Raw genomic sequence first — 19,617 nt, forward strand, 5'->3', positions numbered from 1 at the left:
AACCATCTGAATCCATTAGGGGCGCGCAGAAGAATCTTTGTTTCTCTGCATAGTTGATCACTGTCACAGACCACGTGAGTGCAATGATGACGGTGTTTGGCAGAACGTGGATCTCCTGCCGGGCACTTACTTTATGATACGGACTCGAGGGCAGCGGCTGGAAGGGCTACTTTGACTCAATGTAACTGCTGCTTCTCGTTGTGATTTCTTTCATTTTTCTCTCGTTTTGCTTTTTGACGCATGGGGATGGCGTGGCCGTGCATCAGCAGAGTGTGCTGCTTGGCTCGCTTTTGGGACCAGTTCGATAAGTCGGACTTGTCTGTCCCGCTGACCATACAAAACTATTCGGACATCGCAGAGCACGAAGTGCGTTCTGTCACCAAACAGGTTACAGCGTCAGAGCGCGCACCTGCCAATGACTACTCCAGTCCTCCACGCGCCACCGCGGCGCACGCACACGCTCCTGGGCCCCGGGGCTCGTTCAGGACCCGGAGGGAGCCTAGTTATAAGCATCAAGATGACTATAATCCTCACGGCGTACCTTTCTCCACCATAACTCAGTATACGCAGGACTACAAGCCGTGGCCTATCCCTAGGAAGGACAACTTCCCCTGGATTAGTAACGGGACCAGTTCTGATAGTCCCCAGCGAGGGAACAGAGATGAGGGAGTCTCGGGGCAGCAGCGTGCAGAACCAAGCCCGATCAGTTCATACAGGTGGGATGTCTTTTGATTGTGAGCAATGAAATTAACTTTACTTAAACTACTGAGTATAGAATAAAGTGTAGCCTACAAGTTGTGGAGTTGTCTTCTTTCTCTCCAGACAAGAGTACAGACCGTGGACAGGGGTGAGACCGGCCAAAAGCAGCAGAAAAAACCTCCCCATCCATTGTGCTACACCTGGCACTGAGGCAACCCACGTGGCTCCAGAGACCAGCTACCAGGCTGCTTACAACGGAGAGTCACATAGGGCTGCAGGATTGACTCAGGGAGACAGTATAATCCCCTCAACCTCCTTTAATGTACAGACTGCCCCATCCCACAGCCCCTCCAGCACCCAGCACAATGCCCTGCTAGAAAGAGAGGTGAGTTTCTATTGAAGCACACCACTGAATTGTGCTCCTAAACAAATATTACCTCAGGTTTATTGGAGTCTGGAATCTGATATATATTTCTTCTGAAATGTACAGGAAAAATGATGCAGCAACCTGTATAGCTCAAAGTGACCTCGCTGTTTAAAACAGGCCATGTACCAAGTGTGAGTTAGGTAACACTGTTGGTGCCATTCTCATTATTATGACCTAGAACACTGACGATGAGAGTGAAAAAGCCCCACAGGAGTTCTGTGAGCCCAAATCAAGTTTTACACATGGCAATGACACTGCACGCAAATGCAGTGTGCGATGTGCACTACTGCTTTGCAACACAGTTTGCCTTAAGTATTCAATGGAGCCATTAAGCATAGTTTTCCTTTTCTTTTAATTTAGTTGCACTTACCTCAACACAGTCACAAATCTGTTACACATCAATAAAATCGAAAGAGTAAAATGTTATTTTTACGACTGATGCACTCTTCACAAAAAGCACTTGCCTCTAATGGCTTGTGTTTTTAACTTTTAAAAACAGGACAGGATACTCTTCAATCTCAATACATTGGTTATGGACAGGATTTGGCCACAACTCATTAGGTCATAGTGGATGATAACCTTTAGTCCTGGGCATGTCTAGTGTCCTGGGATGGACAGGGTTTTGTCCTCCCCCCCCCCCTCTGCACTCTGCCATCTGTTAGTGTGGAGAGACTTTGGCTTTGAGTCTGTAATTTGATGTGCTTTAGAAGTGAAATGTTATTTGTCTGCTCGGCAGAGCAGGATGTTCAGCGTAAAAAAAAAGTAATTAATATGTGGCGGCGTTGAGAAGCGGCACTCCTGGTTATTTGCATAATGTACCAAATGATGATTGCTCTATTAAAACGCTTGGTGCGATGCAGGTCACAGACAGGAGTGTCATAGGCAGGACACTGGGTCAATTCCATAGATTAATTCAGACCTTCAAAGAAACATTTATTGACTGACGACAGTGGAAGTGCTTCAAAAACATTATTAAGAACATATTCATATTTCCAGTTCACTAGTAATTACCATAACACAACAGAAAGTAAATTGTAAATATTTCTTAGATAAAAGTAGAGAAATGAGCGGATGCTTTGTGATGTGAGACTCGGTTTAGGGGCTTTCTCTCCGCACTTCACCCGGCAGACAAGAGAACTCCTTTCCTTCTTGCGCAATTCAAAGAAAACAGTTAACGATGAACGTAAAGGTCGAGAGAAACGCAGCCAACAGTGTTGAATAAACTTTCAGGAGGTACAGTTCATGGAATTCTTTATTTCTTTTAATAATCAAAATCTGTCTCGAGCTATTTTTCTCCATCAATATATACATTTCATAGGTAGAAAAACAACTGTCAACTTCATGTTTCATGAGTAGGACAAATATCACCACAGTGATATGCAATCATTGATAAATACACTGAAAATGAAGTTGCATTAGTTTATTAAAATTATATATAGGTTTAGGTTCAATTACAATGTGCAACCTAATTTTAGTATAAAATGGTCAAACCCATCTTTAAATGGTCTCAATTTATAAAGCCATCTTTGAGAATCAGCTTGATGATCCAGCTCATATGTGACTCATATCCGTCACGGAGGTGTCTGTCCAAGCATTTGTAGTATGGGCCATGACACAATGATATCGTAAGGCTGTGTAATGCATAAAGTTAACTTGGCAGACTGTGCTCTGAAAAATGGGGCGGAAAAATTTAATCTCAGAGGAAAAATGTCTATTGATAGATAATGCCATTATTTTCACCGCCTACAAGATGAAAATTAGCATTGTTATGAAATTGTTACATCACACTTAAAATAATTCAAATTTTGTATCCCATGATCGTTTACTGTTTTGGAGATTCATGGCATTCATAATCTGACACCAGCCCTTTGACTAGACATCTGAGGAATATTGCGATTAGATTTGCGATTAGGTTTTAGAATTCATTCATCCATTGTTCACTGAACATATTTTATACACATCTAGGAGTCTTAAGAACAGAGGATTGAGATACAAACCAATAATATCTCATTAACCTTAAAGAAAATGCTCCGTTCTTGGGACCATTCTTATTCTGGTCTCGCTCCTCCCTGAGAGTTGAAAAGTTCATTTTAAGCCTGCTTCCACACACGGCGCGAGTCCAGGAAAGGGAGAGATTTGTGTGGATGTTGCTGTGTAATCCGCAGTGTGTGTCGGGGATGAGCAAGACAAAGGCACTGATGGGGAACACATTTAGCATGCGGGAAACTCTTACTCTGCAGCTTTTTCAGTTGTAGTGATCCCCCTGTGATTTGAGACTTTGCTTCCCTTAACGCAAGGCTCGGTTTGGGGAGTGATAAATAGCAGCTTACATTGGGCTACTACATAACACAACCAGGCAGGCTCTAAGGGACATAACAACCTAAAATTGACACTTATCCTTCGCTTCATCTGCTGCTGGTTGAATTGAAAAAGCAGGACGTGTCGGCCTCCGTCTTGGATCTCTGCCTTGTTCCCACGCTGCCCAGGACCTCCAAAGAGTGTCCTTTGCCAAATGGGCAGGCTATGGTCCAGGGAGGAGGGTGGACTGTTTGGGTTGAATCATTCTGGTTACAAAACTGTGTGGCTGTAGCTGGGTAGGTGTAGATTGATTCCAACTATCAGCACACTGCCTATTGCTGTGTTGTCTATGAGCAAGACACTTAGGTAAGAATATAATGTAAAAAGCCCACATCTTAAAGTTGCTTGGCTCAATCATGCCAAATATATGCCACTACAGGTGCATCCTTTTCCATCTCTAATGCACCCTAAGACATCTCCTAACCAGATCCAGAGAAAAGTTAAAGTTCAGTCTGAAGCATGAATCAATGTGATACATAAGGGAGGGTGAGAAAGCCACAGCGCAGGGCGAAGCGGAGGCCAGAGAGCGGCGTTTGATGGATTATCTGTTAAAGAACCTTGTTGCACACGCTTGCAGTCTTCTTGGCGCTGAATCTAATTTGAGAGAGGCTGTGTTGTAGTGTGAGGGAGGAAGAGGAGGGGGGTGAACAGGTTCATTCTCACACATACACATACAACATCTGTGCGGCACTGCACCTCTCACAGAGCTGCAGTCACGCTCACAGAAATGAAGGGACAGCTCACCCGCCCACCCTAAAGACTAGTCTCACCAACAGCGGCTGAAACATGCAAGTCATCTGAAATGGCAATGCCCTTTTATAAACTCAAAGGCTCATTACGCCACTGGCGGAATACAAATTACCTATGACGGCAGCTTTTACTTACAGTAACTGCAGTCAGCTATAGACTTAGTATAAACATAGCTGTACAAGAGCACTTTGGATTTGTTATTATGAGGCAAACTGTATCGCTGAAATACGCAGACACCTTGCATGCAGCCTAGCTATTTCTAGTAAAATAGATTAAATGGATTTATGTGGATCACTGAGCTTTCCTGAAAAAGTAATCAATATAAAACCTGAACTGCTGTTAATTTGTGAGGTGTAGAGATGGCAGATCATCAGTCCCTGTGGAAAGGATCAAGTGGTCCTAGAATCTAAGAGTAGTTTTACTTCTATTCAAATAATTACTGTTACTTAAAGGCACACTGCCTAACATTTTGGACTACACTGTTGCCATCAGTACAAAACATGCAGATAATAACCAGCTTTACCCAGAAAATGCTATTACAGCAGTGGGTAATCAAAGAATGGATTTGGATGAGGACCTAACCTGTTAAAATCTCAAATTCTGCTGACTTTAGTCACATCTCCATGGAGACGAGCTGGAGCCGTACCCACTCCCAGTAAAGTTACAGTCATGTCTTTGGAGAGCTGAGGCGCTCACAGCAAAGGCATATGTTTGTTTGTACATTTATGAGGTATTTTTCAATGATGAAAATATCTGTCAATAAATGCTTGTATTTCAATTTTACTTATTGGGTAAAATTCTACACAGTGGCTTTAAGTATTTATGCGGATGACAATATTTTTTGACCTTATATTTTAATAATTAATCATTGAGTAGGTTTTTTACATTTGATAAAAGCTTATCCAGTTTAAATCATAGCCAGGTTACAATTTTCCCCACCTTTGAGTGAAGATCTGCTTTTTTGTTTTATTTTTTTCCCCAATGTGCAAATTTGCTTGGTTGTTATAAGGCTTTTGAGAAAAGCTGCCATGAGCAGAGGAGCGCTAAGTGAAGAAGAAGCAATCTATTTGTGTGTTTCTTTTCCTGACAATGAGCATGATGCTCACAGGCGGCGCAGTATGACCAGTCTCCTTTCATTTCACGCGTCCAGCGGCCGCCACCCTGCCCTTCATCTGTGACATTATGTTCTTGTTTTTGTCTTCCTCTGTGCAGGAACATCTGGTAAGGACCAAACTGCCTCCAAACCCTTCTGCTGTCTTTCAGAGCGGATCAAGAGTCTTCAACATCTGACAGTACAGATTTAAAAAAAATTACAAAAGGAGATGTTATTTAATTCAAGCAGGACACAATAAACTATGCAAAGATTTGTGTAGTAGAAGCCTGAGAAGAGACACAAGTCCCCACTTTTCTTGCCCCTGGGGTGTGCATGATTACTTTCATTTGTAGGCAAACACTGCTGCTTGCACTTTTGTGTGACTGTATCTTTATAAAACATTCTTATTCATTATTTGTTAAGTCATTGAATGTGGTCTGTATGAACTTTTAATGTTGCTATGAATATGCTTGAAATTCAAATGTCAGTTTTGCTAGCTATATCCCACTATGACGAAAGCACATGGAAATGTGTGAAGATGTTTTGCCTTTTTGTACAATATGACGAGTGTGTGTGAATAAAAAAAAAGCTTTTCTTGTGAATGTCAAGGAAATGGACTGAAATGCCAGTTTACTCAAGTCTTTCAAACAAATAACAACTCAGCAAAAAATAGAATTAAAACGCGTAACGCAACTACAACCAGGGAAAAGGTTATCTTTTTATTACAAGAATATTAGTTCATGTTATTGGTTTGCACTAAAACGTGAAATTACAATGTTTGGTCATCTTCACAACAGGCATAACAGACATGATCCCACTTAAACTCATTCAATCCACTAAATAACATCATGAACATGACCAACACAACTTCACTTACAATTAAATACTCAAAATACACATTGTGAAAACATCCACGCACTGTTGCATCATTGCTGTCATACATAAAAATAAAATGCCTACTGTATTTCAAATTGGTCAAACACTGTGCGTCTCATGATAAATACATTAAGGTCATTGGAACATCTAAAAGCACTTTTAGCTGGCCATTAGTCCAGATTCTTAACAAAATAAATATTGTTCTTCCTGTCAGTTTCTTATCTCCACAGTGAGTGAAGTCCTGTATTGTCTTAATAAAACATGATGATGCTTCAAGAATTGTTTAGTCCTGTGGTTTCCAGGGCTTTTCCCACCGTTTCCTAATCTGTTGGGACTGACTTTCATACTTGTTAAAGGGATATTTCAGGATTTTTGACATAGGGCCTCATTTCCTAGTTACCCAGAGTGTTGCTGATTTCTGGAGATTTTTTTTTTTTGGTAATTCATGCAGTTCTTATATTTGAAGAGTTACGTGGCGCTAGGCTTATGCTAGGCTAGCGCATTTCTATGGTATCAGCTACACTGCATTAAAAACAGTCTGACCCGCTCCACAGAGCACCTGAGGCAAATCACTTATAACGCCAGACTAACCATATAAATGTTTGTGTCGATAGAATAATTTTTGGAATATAACTGACCTTGCATCACATGAATGATCGCATTTTGAGGGACTATTTTCTAGTAGATCACTCCGCCGCTGCGTAGCTTATACAACCACGAAGCTGATGCTGCTCAAATATAAGTTATTTTACATGCAAAATGGTAAAAATTATTCTATCGACACAGACATTTATATAGTTAGTCTGGCGTTACAAGCGATTTGCCTCAGGTGCTCTGTGGAGCGGGTCAGACTGTTTTTAATGCAGGCTAGCAGATATCGTAGAAATGTGCTAGCCTTGCATTAGCCTAATGCCACAAATATAAGAACTGCATGAATGACAAAAAAATATCTCCAGAAATCAGCAACACTCTGGATAACTACGAAATGCGGCCCTATGTCAAAAACCTGAAATATCCCTTGAAGGATTCAGGCGACAGAGGCCAACATTAGCGCATAGTTATGTTGCACATGAAGCAATTCAACTTCATTCGTTCTGTTGCGTCTCAATGATTAGTTAAAATTCTTCTCTAAAGAAAACCAAAAATCTGCTTCTGTGCGACACCTTCACCAGTTCAATGTGGTTAGTTGTAGATTATAAGTGAGCCCCTCGTCAGTTCTACTCGGATCCATGCATTTGCAATCGCAGTGAGGTTCTTCTGTTGTGTTAACTGTCCTTCATGAGAACGCCCATGTGTGCGTTGGAGAGGAAGTCACATGTGGGGACGCTGCCGAGAGCCTGGTGGATGTTCATGGCTGTGACTTCTCTAGGAGCTCTGAGAAAAGAAAAAAAAAAGAACAGCAGCAGCATTAGAGCCCAGTACCAAAAGCCTCTCTGACCACCACTCACTCAACACAAGGACTTGGTGCTTTACCTGTTCTGAGAGGATTTGGCATAGGCCACAGCCAAGGCTTCCCTCAGGACATCACTGGCAAACTGCTCCGTAGCCTGTTGAGAACACCCATAGTCAGAATAACACTCAGGGCTCAAAGACCAAAAGAAACTAAAAAATACGTCAAAAGTATCGATGGCCGTAGTCAATGGTAATACAAAGACAGTCTCACCCTTAAAATCATGGCTTCAATGACGGGAGCGAACACATTCTTGTCGACTTCCATCGGCTGGAAGCTCACTCCAATCTGCAACAAACAAGGCGTTTATGGTGACTTAACCATTGTTTCATTTTGCTTTCTACTTGTAGTTAATACAGTAGTAAAAACATTAAATAAAACACACACTCACATATTCATAGTAAAATAATAAATGGTTTGGTTAAGTAAGAATTGTATACCCAAATAACAAAGATAGTATATTAAAGCAACAAAAAAAGAAAAAAACACTAAAGGAGGCCCAAATAATTCTACTAAACCAAGGTAATTTTCTAGATTTTTTTTTCAAGAACAATGAGGGGGAAATAAAGTGACAGATTTATGAGCTGATGGATGTAACCAAAAATTTGTCAGAAGTATATACAAACATATCCAGTTCACTTTTATCTAGACCTACTGTCCTATTGTAAAGTTGTGTGATGTGTTTTTTAATCATTCCAACCTGCTGGGCTGTTTCACTGACAAACTGGGCAGATTTGCTGGCTCCCAGGAAGAATTTGGGCTCAGAGTCGGTCTCTTGCTCCTCCTCTTTGACCTTGAGTTTATGGCCGGGAGGAGTTACTGTGATGATGTCAACTATCTGCTCGTCCGCCTCCTCCGGCTCAGTCTTCAGTAAGGCCTGCATCTGCTCCAGCCGCTGCATCAGCTCCTCTGAACCGCTCAGGGTCGAGGGCCACTCTGCAGGAAGTTGACAAAGCACATCATTATACAAGCTCCGATTTAACATCAAAGAAGAAAACAGTGTTCAGCATTTTGCAGAAAACATTTGCTCAGTGGCAGTGAGATGGCACAATCAAAGATTTACAAAGACACATAGTGGAGGTAATGAGAACTTAATGGAGGCTCCGTGCTCGTTACAGGATTGCTAATGCATTATAGGATGGACTGGTAGCTGCACTGCACCCACACAACACAGGCATGCAACCCTTGAAAAGAAAAAATATCGACTGTAGTTCAAACTGCTGAAAACAGAGAGGTGTATTGTTCTCAGCGGTGGATTACAGAACAGATACCAACTGAAAGGCAAGGTTTTCCCAAAACTGGAGCTTGCCAAAACATTTCTCTAGCGCCCTCATTAAAACAGAAAAGAGATGTCTATTGGGGAATTAGCATATTCACAATTAGTCAAACCTCAAAAGCTGCATAATTGTAGCTATCCTCTATTTTTTCCAGAAAATACAATGTTCTCTGGAAAAATAGAAAAGAATAGTTTCTATTGGGTCTTGTGTGTAAAACCTGCTATCCCTTCTTAGTGTTCTCTCAAATATTAATGCTCCTGAACTTTGTTTTTTTTCTTAAAATCTAATCGCAATACTTCTCCTCTATTACAATTTAAGTCATTTCACTTGGTTAAACTGATGTTTTTGGTCCACCTCGTGTGGGTGTGAAAGTGCTCTTCTAATACATTGACAGATGCTCACCTGGCTCACTGTCTATCTGTGTGAGGATGTCCTCTATTGACTCGTCCTCAGTGTTCTTGCGTTGGGGCTCTGGGTCTGGTGGCGTGTAGCCCCTCTGTCGGCACCACTGCACCACCTCCCGGGTTTTTGGGGGGGTCAGAGCCTGAAGGCGAGGCGAACGATCCAACACGTCCTGGACAACCCGTTTTACAGCCACAGCTCGCTGAAGCTAAGAGACAAGTCTGCTTAAAACACAGTACTAAGGTAATGCTTCAGCTTTTTTAAGCTTCTGTACCAGACAGGACCCTTATAACGACTTTTCCCCAATTAAGAATTTAAATCTGTAGATATAAATAACACTGTTGGTGATTGTATGAGAGCCAGAGAGAACAGACGGCCAAAGCATAGGCTAGTCAGTAAAACAGTATTGATGAAGACATTAGGGAGAGAAGAAGGCACAGATAGGACAAGACTTAAAGTAAGCACAAACCGTGTAGATTAAGCACACGGCGCGGAAACTGATTACGCAAAACAAAAAAGTGCAAACAATGCAAATGATCAGCCCTGTCACAAATACCTGCAGCATGTGAGACTTGTAAAGTGTGCTGCAATAATACAGCTGTCATCTGAAATATTATTAGGCATCTTTGCAACCACCAATTTGTCTTCTTAACATTTACAATGGTGTGACAGTAAAAACATCTGAAGAGAAAAGCGGAGCAAGAGTTTGAAATTCACTGCAACACAGTACCTCTGACGCTCGGCGCTTGCCAATGTTCCAGGAATAATACTGCTCCGTGGAGGAGGCACAGAATGGATGGGAGTCTTCAGCTGAAAACAATATTGAAAAATGAAACAAGTTTCCTAAAAATTGTTTTTACCAACATTGTCAACATTGTTATAGATATCCTCAGTGTTATGAAGGTGTACTTACTTTTATTTGGTACAATGAGGGGGAATTTCCTGACGACAGCAGTCAGAAGCTGCATCAGGGTCTCAATGTGCTCAGTACTAAGGAACATAATATAATTAATAATATTGAATTGAAGCTTATTGGCTGCTGTAAATGAAGTTGCATCAAAAAGCCTTACTCGATGAGACAGTGTGAAGAGTCAAGGCCTTGCTCCTGTTTGACAGCAGTAATTGAAGACGTGGTAATCGACAGCGGGAGAGTGGAAGTGACGGGTGTTGACGGACCAGCTGAGCCAGCACCAGGTTCGGTTTTTACTGTAAAATCAAATGAACAAGTGTAAAGGATCGGTGAAGTAGGCACAAGCTCCTCTCCCTTTATGCCAGAGGCCTTTACATAGAAAAAACTGGTTCAATGTGGAGAAATGGCCCAAACAGACTGGTGCAACAGCTGGATGTGCAATAAAACATGAAAAACTATCTAGAAACGAGAACTTTTCCCTTCTATCACACAAGGCGCAGTTTGACATTTTACTGTATGAATTATTCTTTTCTGATAAATAAAAAATGATGAAATAACAATAGAGCCCCAATTGCATTTTTGATTCCCATGATGCCTCGATTTGTGCTGCTAAAACACAGAAAACCGTTTAATGTAGCTGGTGATTAAACCCTGACTCATCCATTATCTCCTGTGTGTTCAGTGACATTTACCTTTGCCTGGTGGCATGAGTAGCGTCTGCAGGCCTCCTGATCCTGAACCCACCCCCAGCTGCTTGAGCTGGGTGGCTGGGATTGTCAGCACAGTGGGTTGCGAGCCAGAACCACTTGCATGAATCTTCAACATACCTACACCACATGGACAACAGGTGATGATTGGAACCTTGAATTGTGACTTTGATCAAATATATTCTCCGTGTACCTGAGAGAGTAGCTGTGGTCTTTCCTCCCGCCGCTGCTGACCCACTCACCAATGAGGCTGCAGTGATCAGTGATGCACTGTTGCTCTTGGGCACACTGACTACTGCCCCCGTCCCGGCACTCTTGCTCACACCGGGCGGGTTTATCATGCCTTTAGTGACTGCCCCAACACCGGCTGAACCCACTGTACTCTTGGCGGCAGAGTTAGCGCTGCCTTTGACCAACGTGGCCACAGCAGCCTTTGATAAGTGGCCCAAGGCTGCAGAGCTGGCACTTTTGGCTGCACTGATTATGGCTGCTTGGTTGGCCGCCATCAGGAGCGAGGGCTGATGTGTACCCTTTCCACCATCAGCTGCCTGCGTGCATGAAAGTAACAAACTTACACTCATAGCCATGTCAATAGTTTTATGGAGTTTAGTTCACCATGACAAAATAATCACTTGGTTTAGCCTTTTCGGTGAAGGAGAGAAGTTATGTTTTCAGGCTGATGCACATTCAAAATAATCTGAGTCTGACAGGTTGAAACGTACCTGCTGTTGGCTGGCTACTGATGCCGTGCCGGAGCCAGGCGTGGTGCTGGCAGCAGTGATGACTCCTCCCGTCATCCGCAAAGTGGTGGTTCCTGGTTTAGACAAATGACTTGCTCCTGCCGTAACAGTCTTCACAGACCCATCCGAGAGTTTCAGCTGAGTGCCTTGAGCGCCACCAACCACCTGTCAAACACCAACAAAATAATTGTAGAAATAGAACAGCGGCCTCTTGTTTGTTTCCAGCTCCAGTTAGTGCCTACCTGAGCTAAAATGGCGGCTTTCTGTCCCGCTGTGACCCGGATGGCCTGTGGTGAACCACTTGGTGAAGATGTGGCGGAGTGACCAGCTGAACCAGAGCCTCCAGCCTGCTTCGAGCTCTGTGATGGCTGGCCAACCAGAAATGTACCCTGGGAAAAAGTAGGAACACACTTATTAAAAACTACTTTATTAGTCCTAGCTACATTTTATTTCGAAGGACATTATGAGAAGACATTTTAACAACTTCACTTTAGCAATGATTTGATGAAAACTCATTGATATTAAGTGTTGATGATAAAGAAGAGCATAGAATATAAAAAAAAAACATTTTGTCACACCTGTGGGGTCTGTTTAAGGATGTACGATGTGTAGGAGAGATTGGATGGCAGGCTGCTCGAAGTAGAAGAGGAACTCTGTGTGCCCCCAGAGCTTGCTGATGAGCTGCTCTGAGACTGCTGACCTACATTACATAAAGTCACATCATTTTCCAGACTGAAAAAAACATTCAGACTTAGCATCACAGTCCCAGAATAAACGGTTCTGAGATTTATTCCAAACACTTCTTTTTTACGAACCAATAGTCCCCGAGATTGTGTAACATAACTTAGAAAAATGTTGAAAAGATTGAAAAACAGTATCCCACCTGCACTTGAAGCTCGCAGAATCGCTCCTTGTGGGATGAGAAGCAGCTTTCCTTTTCCTGAGGGATTTTTGCTGTTTGTTGTGAGGTAAAGCTTGGTGCCTGGAGGCAGGTTTGCCAGATTTGCTAGATTGTTGGCAGGTAATTGAAGAGTGGCCATAACTAGAACACAAGTATACAAGTATGAAAGCCTAGTTATGATAAGGACTGCTGTCCGAGTTAAATAAAAATATGTGTACAAACGCTGACCTCCACTTTTGCCACTTCCTGTTGCTTTGGCACCAGCCTGCTGACCAGGGAGACTGGTTGCCCCGCTGACAATGGCCTTAGCAACACCTTGAGCCAAGACCTGCTTCCCTCCAATCACTTTGGTTGCAGAGGGGCTTCCTTTGGTGACAAGAAGTTGTCCACTACTGATCGCCACTTGTTTGACCGCAGACTGGAGAGCTGAGCTCACAGGAATGCCCATCATCTAAAACAACATTTATGAATTCAAAACGTGCAGGGTGGAAGAGGCCATATAAGAGGTATTCAATGGTCAGACCTTGCCAGTTGTGGACCCTCCTGACTGTTTCTGCGCTGACATAGATATCATGTGACCTCCTTTCACAGCCACAAGCTGGTGAGCTGCGGCGGCAGCGGGCTGCTGCTGCTGGCTGGTTGCTGTGGAAACCATCTGGTGCTGCTGAGTGGAGACCTCCCCAGGCTCCTGCTTTATGATGACCTGCACATGAACACAGCGAGCAGAGCTTAATACAGAGCGGTTCACTTTTAATTCAGATCAAAAACAAAATTGTTACAAAAGCAGATGGCCATCCGATTTTTTCATTTATTCTTTGTAAATAAGGAAAGATCACTCATTTCAATGGAAAATATCGACCTGCAATTTTGTTTGCTTACACCATGACTAGTTCACCTTTAAAAGCAGAATTAGGTGACAGTGAAATGCTTTTATGTCAGTCTTTGCTATGTAGGATGGGGATGAGCAGATAAGTGTTATGTTAAACAGTGAACTTTTTGTCTTTGTGAAGCTTCCCTCTCGCTCCACATCAACAGAAGGCTGCCCTATTTAAACGTGCTGCCAATGCTCCACCACATGCGCTAAAAATGTCAGTGTCACTTCTATTAATACCGCAGTGCGTCTCAGAGATGCAGATTCTACAAAAAGGGCAGTGGGTTTCATTCTCCATTAGTGAGGATCTAATTGTTGTAAATTCTCACCTTTACTCCTGAAGATAGTAAGGTGCCAGTGTGAACTTTGGGGCCAGGAGATCGCGTGCCCTGAGTAACGGATTTGGACGAAGGACTTCCTGTGGAGGCAGCGAACACACAATTTGTCAAATAATACACAAACGCATATGAGTATAAAAGTCCAACAAAAACATAGATAGAGCGGCAACTCAAAACTTATTTCACAAATAAGGACTGTGACAGTGATGAGATGTTCAGTGATTCAGCAGCAAAACGCCCACATCGATCCCTCCAGGTTGATAGAGCACCACTTAAAGCACTCTCATCTTACGCTCTGCATTTTAGGAGTGTGGGATGGACTGAGTGGGCTGAATAGTGAGTAACATGGAGAAAGGTGCTATAAGTGAAGTAAATTCAGAACACTGGCCGTTACCTGTTGCTAATACACTTCCCATAAAGAGACACCATTTAAGACAAAGTATTATTGTTATTAAAGAAATCTGACTTTAAATACAAAAATCTAGTTGATATGGCAAATTTCCCTCAGTATGTTATGTTGGAAATGTATTGTTACATGAAAAGATCTGGGTTCAACTTGACTATTCTTAATAATTGTGCTTGTACCTGTAGCGGTAGAAGAAGAGGCCATGCCAACCAACTGGCCTGGTTTTTCCACAGTCATGTAAGGATTGTTCGGGAGCCCGGAAGAGCTCTGCTTGCTGTGAACAGGGGTAGATGCTGTTGTGGTGCGAGGCAGTGGCGAGTGACTTGGAGTAGAGATTGGGGAACCTGTCGGGTACAATCAACATGTGAGAAACTGTACATGTATGAACCAACTTCACTGTTGGACAAAAAAACACTCTCACCTGAAACAATTTTACAACTCATTGTAATAGGCTGGAATAACTTGCCAGGAGACTCCGCAGGACTGGGTGGCTGTCCTTGAGGGACAATTTTACAGCTTGTGGTGATTGGCTGAAAGGCTGAGTTACTATGGGAACCCAGAGAGACCCTCTCACTGGTTTTCGGTCGGGTGGGTGTGCGTTCCCCAGCAGCGAGGCTGGAGATTAATGCTCCAGCAGACGTCCCGGTGTCGGCTTTGTTAAAACCTAGATTCAAAACTGATATATGGTGACTAAATTTAAAGCAAAGTCAAATAAACTGTCATAAGAAAATCTTAAATTGTTAGTAACCCCTACCTTTAGGGTGCTGCTAATTACTTACAAAGTGATCAACTAAAATACGGAACACATCATTACAATTTAACTTTTTTTTTTGCATTTATTGAAATGATATTCAACTTCACTTTCACCTTCATTTTTGTATTTTAAATAATTGTAATAATTAAGTGCCTGCGTATCCTTAAGGGTTCCCATACCCCTGGATGAGAAACGCCATATTAAGGCAACATTTCTAATACCTTTTTCTCCAGTGGCTTCCTGTGAGATGGGGGAGTTGGAGGGTGCACGTGTTGAAAGCAAGGATGTCTCAGAGATGGGGCTTGATGCTCTGGGAGCCATTTTGGACGATGAAGGCTGAGGGATAAAGTCCTCCCCAAGAGAGTCCCTATGAAGCTCCACATCAACCACCTACAGCAAGCATAGATATATGAACAGGGACAGAACTAAGTGTCAGACAGAGTGCATCTGTGCAATAAAAACCTACTGTTTCGGCTCCTAAAGTCTGAAGACCTGTGTATGTTCGATCCAGCTGCAAAAAAGACAATATTTCAAACACAGTATTCATTAGTATTGGCCAATAATTTTCAGTAGGAGCCTGAGATTCTTGTAGGATTTATAATGTATATGTATGGTGAACTTACCTTCAGCTGGTGGATGATGTCAACACGTTTGTTCCGAGGGTCTTTGAAGTGAATCTGGATCCTTACAGGAAATTCACCCCAACCACGGCGCGTTAAATGAAAGGGAGGTTCACTACAAAAACACATATAAAATAAACCAATAAGTGTAAACATCATGTTGAACAAGAGTTGGATGATTGTGCAATGTGTACAACAGTGCCGTGTTCTTGTCACGACATTAGTTAACACATACACTCCACAAGTGTGAACGGATATAATAATTATTATTATTATTTACAAAGTCAGCAAGAGGGTTTAGTTCCAAAACAATAGGTCCTGTCTGGAAGCAGGTTCTACACTTAACCTTCCATCCGGCAGAAAACCTAAGGAGAGCACAACTCAGGACAAGTACTGCTGTGCTGAGCTGGTGAAAATGATCACCTATTTAGGCACAAGGAGAGTCACATTCAAGTGTTTTATTTTCATATTTCTAGACATATTTAATTTACACCTAAATGTTTTGGCTAAATTCATATTGCCTGAATTAGGCGTGCCCACAATTTGTCACACATAATTGTTAATGTCTTGTCTGATTCATCATTTAAGTATTTCTCAACTGGCGGGCTGGGACTCAAAAGCGGGTGGTGGAACTGAAAAAGAAGAAACACTTACTAAGTCTGTTGAAATTAGTGTTATTTGTACTGGTCCCATCTAGGGACAAGTGCTGCAAATTAGTTTCTGCTATAAGCACTATGATACATACATCAGATTTATGCTATAGTTTGTCTATGTTTTTGTATCTATCGCCATCAAATAAATCAAATTAATAATTAATAAATATGTACTTGTTTTGATAATATTTTCATCTTTAAAAGCTTATCTAAAGCTCCTTCAACAATAATCTCAGAAAATTACACTATTTTCCATTATGTATAACAAATTCAATGTTGTCATCTTAAATGTGATGGTAAAACTAAACTAACAGGACATGCTCATACATTTCCAAAAGGGGGCAGCATAAAACACTGAGTCTTTTCAGTTTTGGATCTGTGAGTAAATGTAGGAGTTTTTCCACAGTGTTGTCTAACTCAATGTCTTTCAATCTCAGTCTTAAATCTAAAATAACTTCCAAACTGTCTTTGATTTGACAAGACAGGCTTGAAAAGGAGGTGGAGCTACTGTAACTATGATAAAGGAATAGACGAGATGAACAAAACAATGTCAGCAAATTACACAAAAAAGAGCATGTTTACATCTAATGCACAGGAAAAATTCAACTATCACAAACAAACCTGACTTCCACGAGGTCATTGGGCTTGTAACTCGGATGAAGGAAGAACCAAACTTTCTTTACAAAGTGGTCAATACTAGGTTCTCTTCTTGAGCCCCGCACATACACCATCCACTTATGGGTCGACTGGTCATTCTCCTCTCGTTTATCTGGAGGAATGTACCTGCAACCACAGAAATTGTATAATCATGATACATGATGCAATATATATTTAAAAAATATTTGTTCAGCATATTTGTCAGTTTATTTTTGTCATTTCCTCCAGTCTCACGTATTGTGACATACATGAGAGACATGGGTTTCCACGAATAGCCCCCAATAACAACCCACTCAAGTTTCCTGGAAAAAAATGTTTTCAACTACCAAGGGCCCAATGTACTAGATTGACAGAGCACCCCAAGGATCAGGACAAGAGCAAAAACACTTGAAATGTTGAAGCAAGTCTGAACTTGAGGCAACGTCATGAGTCAATTCATCATGGCACATGCAAAGGGAAAAGCAAACCAAATGAAAGCCAAAATTAAATCTGAAATACTGAGTGCCTAATCCAGGAGTGTCCAAAGTGCGGCCCGGGGGCCAAATGCAGCCCTCAGACCAATTATTGGTGGCCTTTGGCCTTCTTGCTGAATCTGCACACATCCCCAGAGATGGTCCTTTTTATTTGAAATGTAATAATTCTACACAATTCTAGCTAAACAACAAACCCTTTACATGTGAGTCAGAGCTGGCATGAAGGTTTTAAGCATGGGGTACAATTAGCTCCGTTAGTCGCGGCACTAACCACCGATCTATGGCCCTTCACCCCATGTACACTTCAATATGCAGCCCCCCATGAAAAAAAGTTTGGACACCCCATGCCTAATCTAAGCCACACTTTATTCTTAAAATACATTACTTGGTGAGAAAGTACACTGTAGTATACAATTTATTCATGATAGAAAACATATTTGTTAACTTGGCAACATTTTTTGATCAAAATTGCGCAAATTAGTTCACTTACTTTGATACATTCCCCACGACGATTGTCTTCTTTACATAAAGTCTGGAAGCCTCATCTCCTGTAGTGTGGTACGTCACTCTAGGTTCGGCACCAACACATGAAGGCACTCCAAAAGTGTCCTACCACAAATATGATCAATTGATTAAAGTATGTAATAAAACAATGAGCAGCCCCCCTTAAATTCAAGTCAATGTATTTCAGGCCCACCTTGCCCGTGTTGCGCCCAGGTCTACGCTCCTGTCTGCTGCCATCATCTCTCCACGCACCATCTCCATCCTTATCGCCTCCCTCTCCCTGCTGTGAGAGAGACTCTGCCTCAGAATGGGCCAAAGAACGAGTCTCTGAGTCTTGGTTGAGAGGTGATGAGGATCTGGATGGTGATTCTAGGAACTTTTTGATGGCAGGATGATTCAATACGGCAGGGTCACTCTTTGAGATTTGCTGTGGCAAAGAATAAATGATAAAATAATCTCCACATTTATTGTACATATGTAATCACAAAAACACTTACTTCAGGGTTCCTTGCTAAACCAGCACTGGCATAGTAGTTTGCAACTATGCAGGCCCTTAGCTTATCCATCATCCTCCTGGCTTCATTCAGTCGCTGCAAAACAAGTACATATTTTGGTAAGGTGATTAAGAACTAAAATGAAAAGATAACTGTGTTGCATACCTGGTTTATGACATCAATTTCATGCTCTTTATGTTTCATCTCCAATGAAAACTGTTCCCTGATGATGTGTTCAATCTTTTGTACTGTTGCTTCTCGAGCTGCAAATACATGAAGTGGAGTTCCCTTCAGACACATACATTCATGAATTTGTATATTTTTGCTGTAGCAGGGGATGCAAACAACCACTTACCATTATGTTCTTCTGCTTTGTTTCTCTTACTGTTCTGGACCAGAGAAATGTCCTCGTAGTCTGGGTCATTGCCTTCAATTTTCCTTTTCACTCCTGACATGGCTGTCTGTTCAATTAAACGTGTAAGTGTAAGTCCCAAAGTTTAAATTGGCTGGAGAAGTGGAATCGCTCCTTGCCATTATAAATAACGCTACATGAGATTTCTCTCTGGCTAGGCTAACATATTCTGTTAGCAAACCAAAACACGCACCTCCAATCGCTTAAATGGATTCATATACTCGTTGTTCAGGGGTTAGAACTTTACCTGGTCCATGTTGACTTGTACCTGTACAATTTTCAATCAGTAATGATTTGCATTTGTGCAGTTAGCGTCCACACAGACTGCTAACGTGGTGTCCAAAGCTAGCGTGGGCTAATGTTAGCACAGCACAGACAGTACAACCTGCAGTAGTTGCACGATAATTAAATTATACTCACGGTATGTGTATCCTTTGGGAACAACACTTCTTTACAAGACACGTGTTTTAATTCAGGAGCTCACTGCAGATGCGGCATTGTAATACCGTACAAAATCATATTGCTAATTCTCTAATGATATAAGCTAGCTATCAATTCCGTGCAATTACCACTAGGGGCCACTGTTTCACAGAGACGTAGAGACAGCATAACAAAAACAAAGGCTGATGACGACTGAAGGCTCACCAGAAATCTGTTATTGAAAACAAGAATTGCTTGGATATGAGTCTTTTTATTATTATTATTCTTGTTATTATTCTTGTTATTATTATTATTATTATTATTATTATTATTATTATTATTATTATTATTATTATTATTATTATTATTATTATTATTATTATTATTATTATTATTATTATGATGATGATGATGATTATTATTAT

General features: G+C 41.6%; 3 protein-coding genes across 5 annotated transcripts in view; 2 read left to right on the forward strand and 1 right to left on the reverse strand.

The window, feature by feature from the left end:
* Positions 1–19,617, forward strand: part of capn10 (calpain 10) — a 162,671-nt gene that overhangs the window by 116,091 nt on the left and 26,963 nt on the right. The gene's annotated exons all lie outside the window — the stretch shown is intronic.
* On the forward strand, positions 57–6,551 carry map6d1 (MAP6 domain containing 1). Its single transcript, XM_079570021.1, has 3 exons — positions 57–716; positions 823–1,084; positions 5,447–6,551. The coding sequence occupies exons 1-3, from the start codon at positions 241–243 to the stop codon at positions 5,522–5,524; spliced, it is 816 nt and encodes a 271-aa protein (XP_079426147.1). The 5' UTR covers positions 57–240; the 3' UTR covers positions 5,525–6,551.
* Positions 7,344–19,329, reverse strand: yeats2 (YEATS domain containing 2). Of its 2 annotated transcripts, XM_079569985.1 has the most exons (29): positions 19,193–19,329; positions 18,716–18,821; positions 18,526–18,623; positions 18,364–18,456; positions 18,060–18,293; positions 17,853–17,971; positions 16,854–17,015; positions 15,583–15,694; positions 15,426–15,470; positions 15,181–15,349; positions 14,627–14,869; positions 14,385–14,549; positions 13,791–13,879; positions 13,114–13,293; positions 12,819–13,041; positions 12,573–12,731; positions 12,268–12,389; positions 11,932–12,078; positions 11,672–11,854; positions 11,143–11,497; positions 10,935–11,069; positions 10,403–10,538; positions 10,246–10,322; positions 10,063–10,142; positions 9,333–9,540; positions 8,354–8,589; positions 7,867–7,941; positions 7,677–7,750; positions 7,344–7,577 (listed from the first exon to the last, which is right to left on the reverse strand). In XM_079569985.1, exons 2-29 carry the CDS (start codon positions 18,813–18,815, stop codon positions 7,469–7,471), a joined length of 4,128 nt encoding a protein of 1,375 aa, XP_079426111.1. In that variant the 5' UTR covers positions 18,816–18,821; positions 19,193–19,329; the 3' UTR covers positions 7,344–7,468. The 2 variants fall into 2 exon arrangements, with proteins under 2 accessions (XP_079426111.1, XP_079426110.1); XM_079569984.1 differs by having other exon boundaries at positions 12,573–13,041.

This window comes from Gobius niger (assembly GCF_951799975.1).
Source record: "Gobius niger genome assembly, chromosome: 13".
Lineage (NCBI taxonomy): Eukaryota > Metazoa > Chordata > Actinopteri > Gobiiformes > Gobiidae > Gobius > Gobius niger.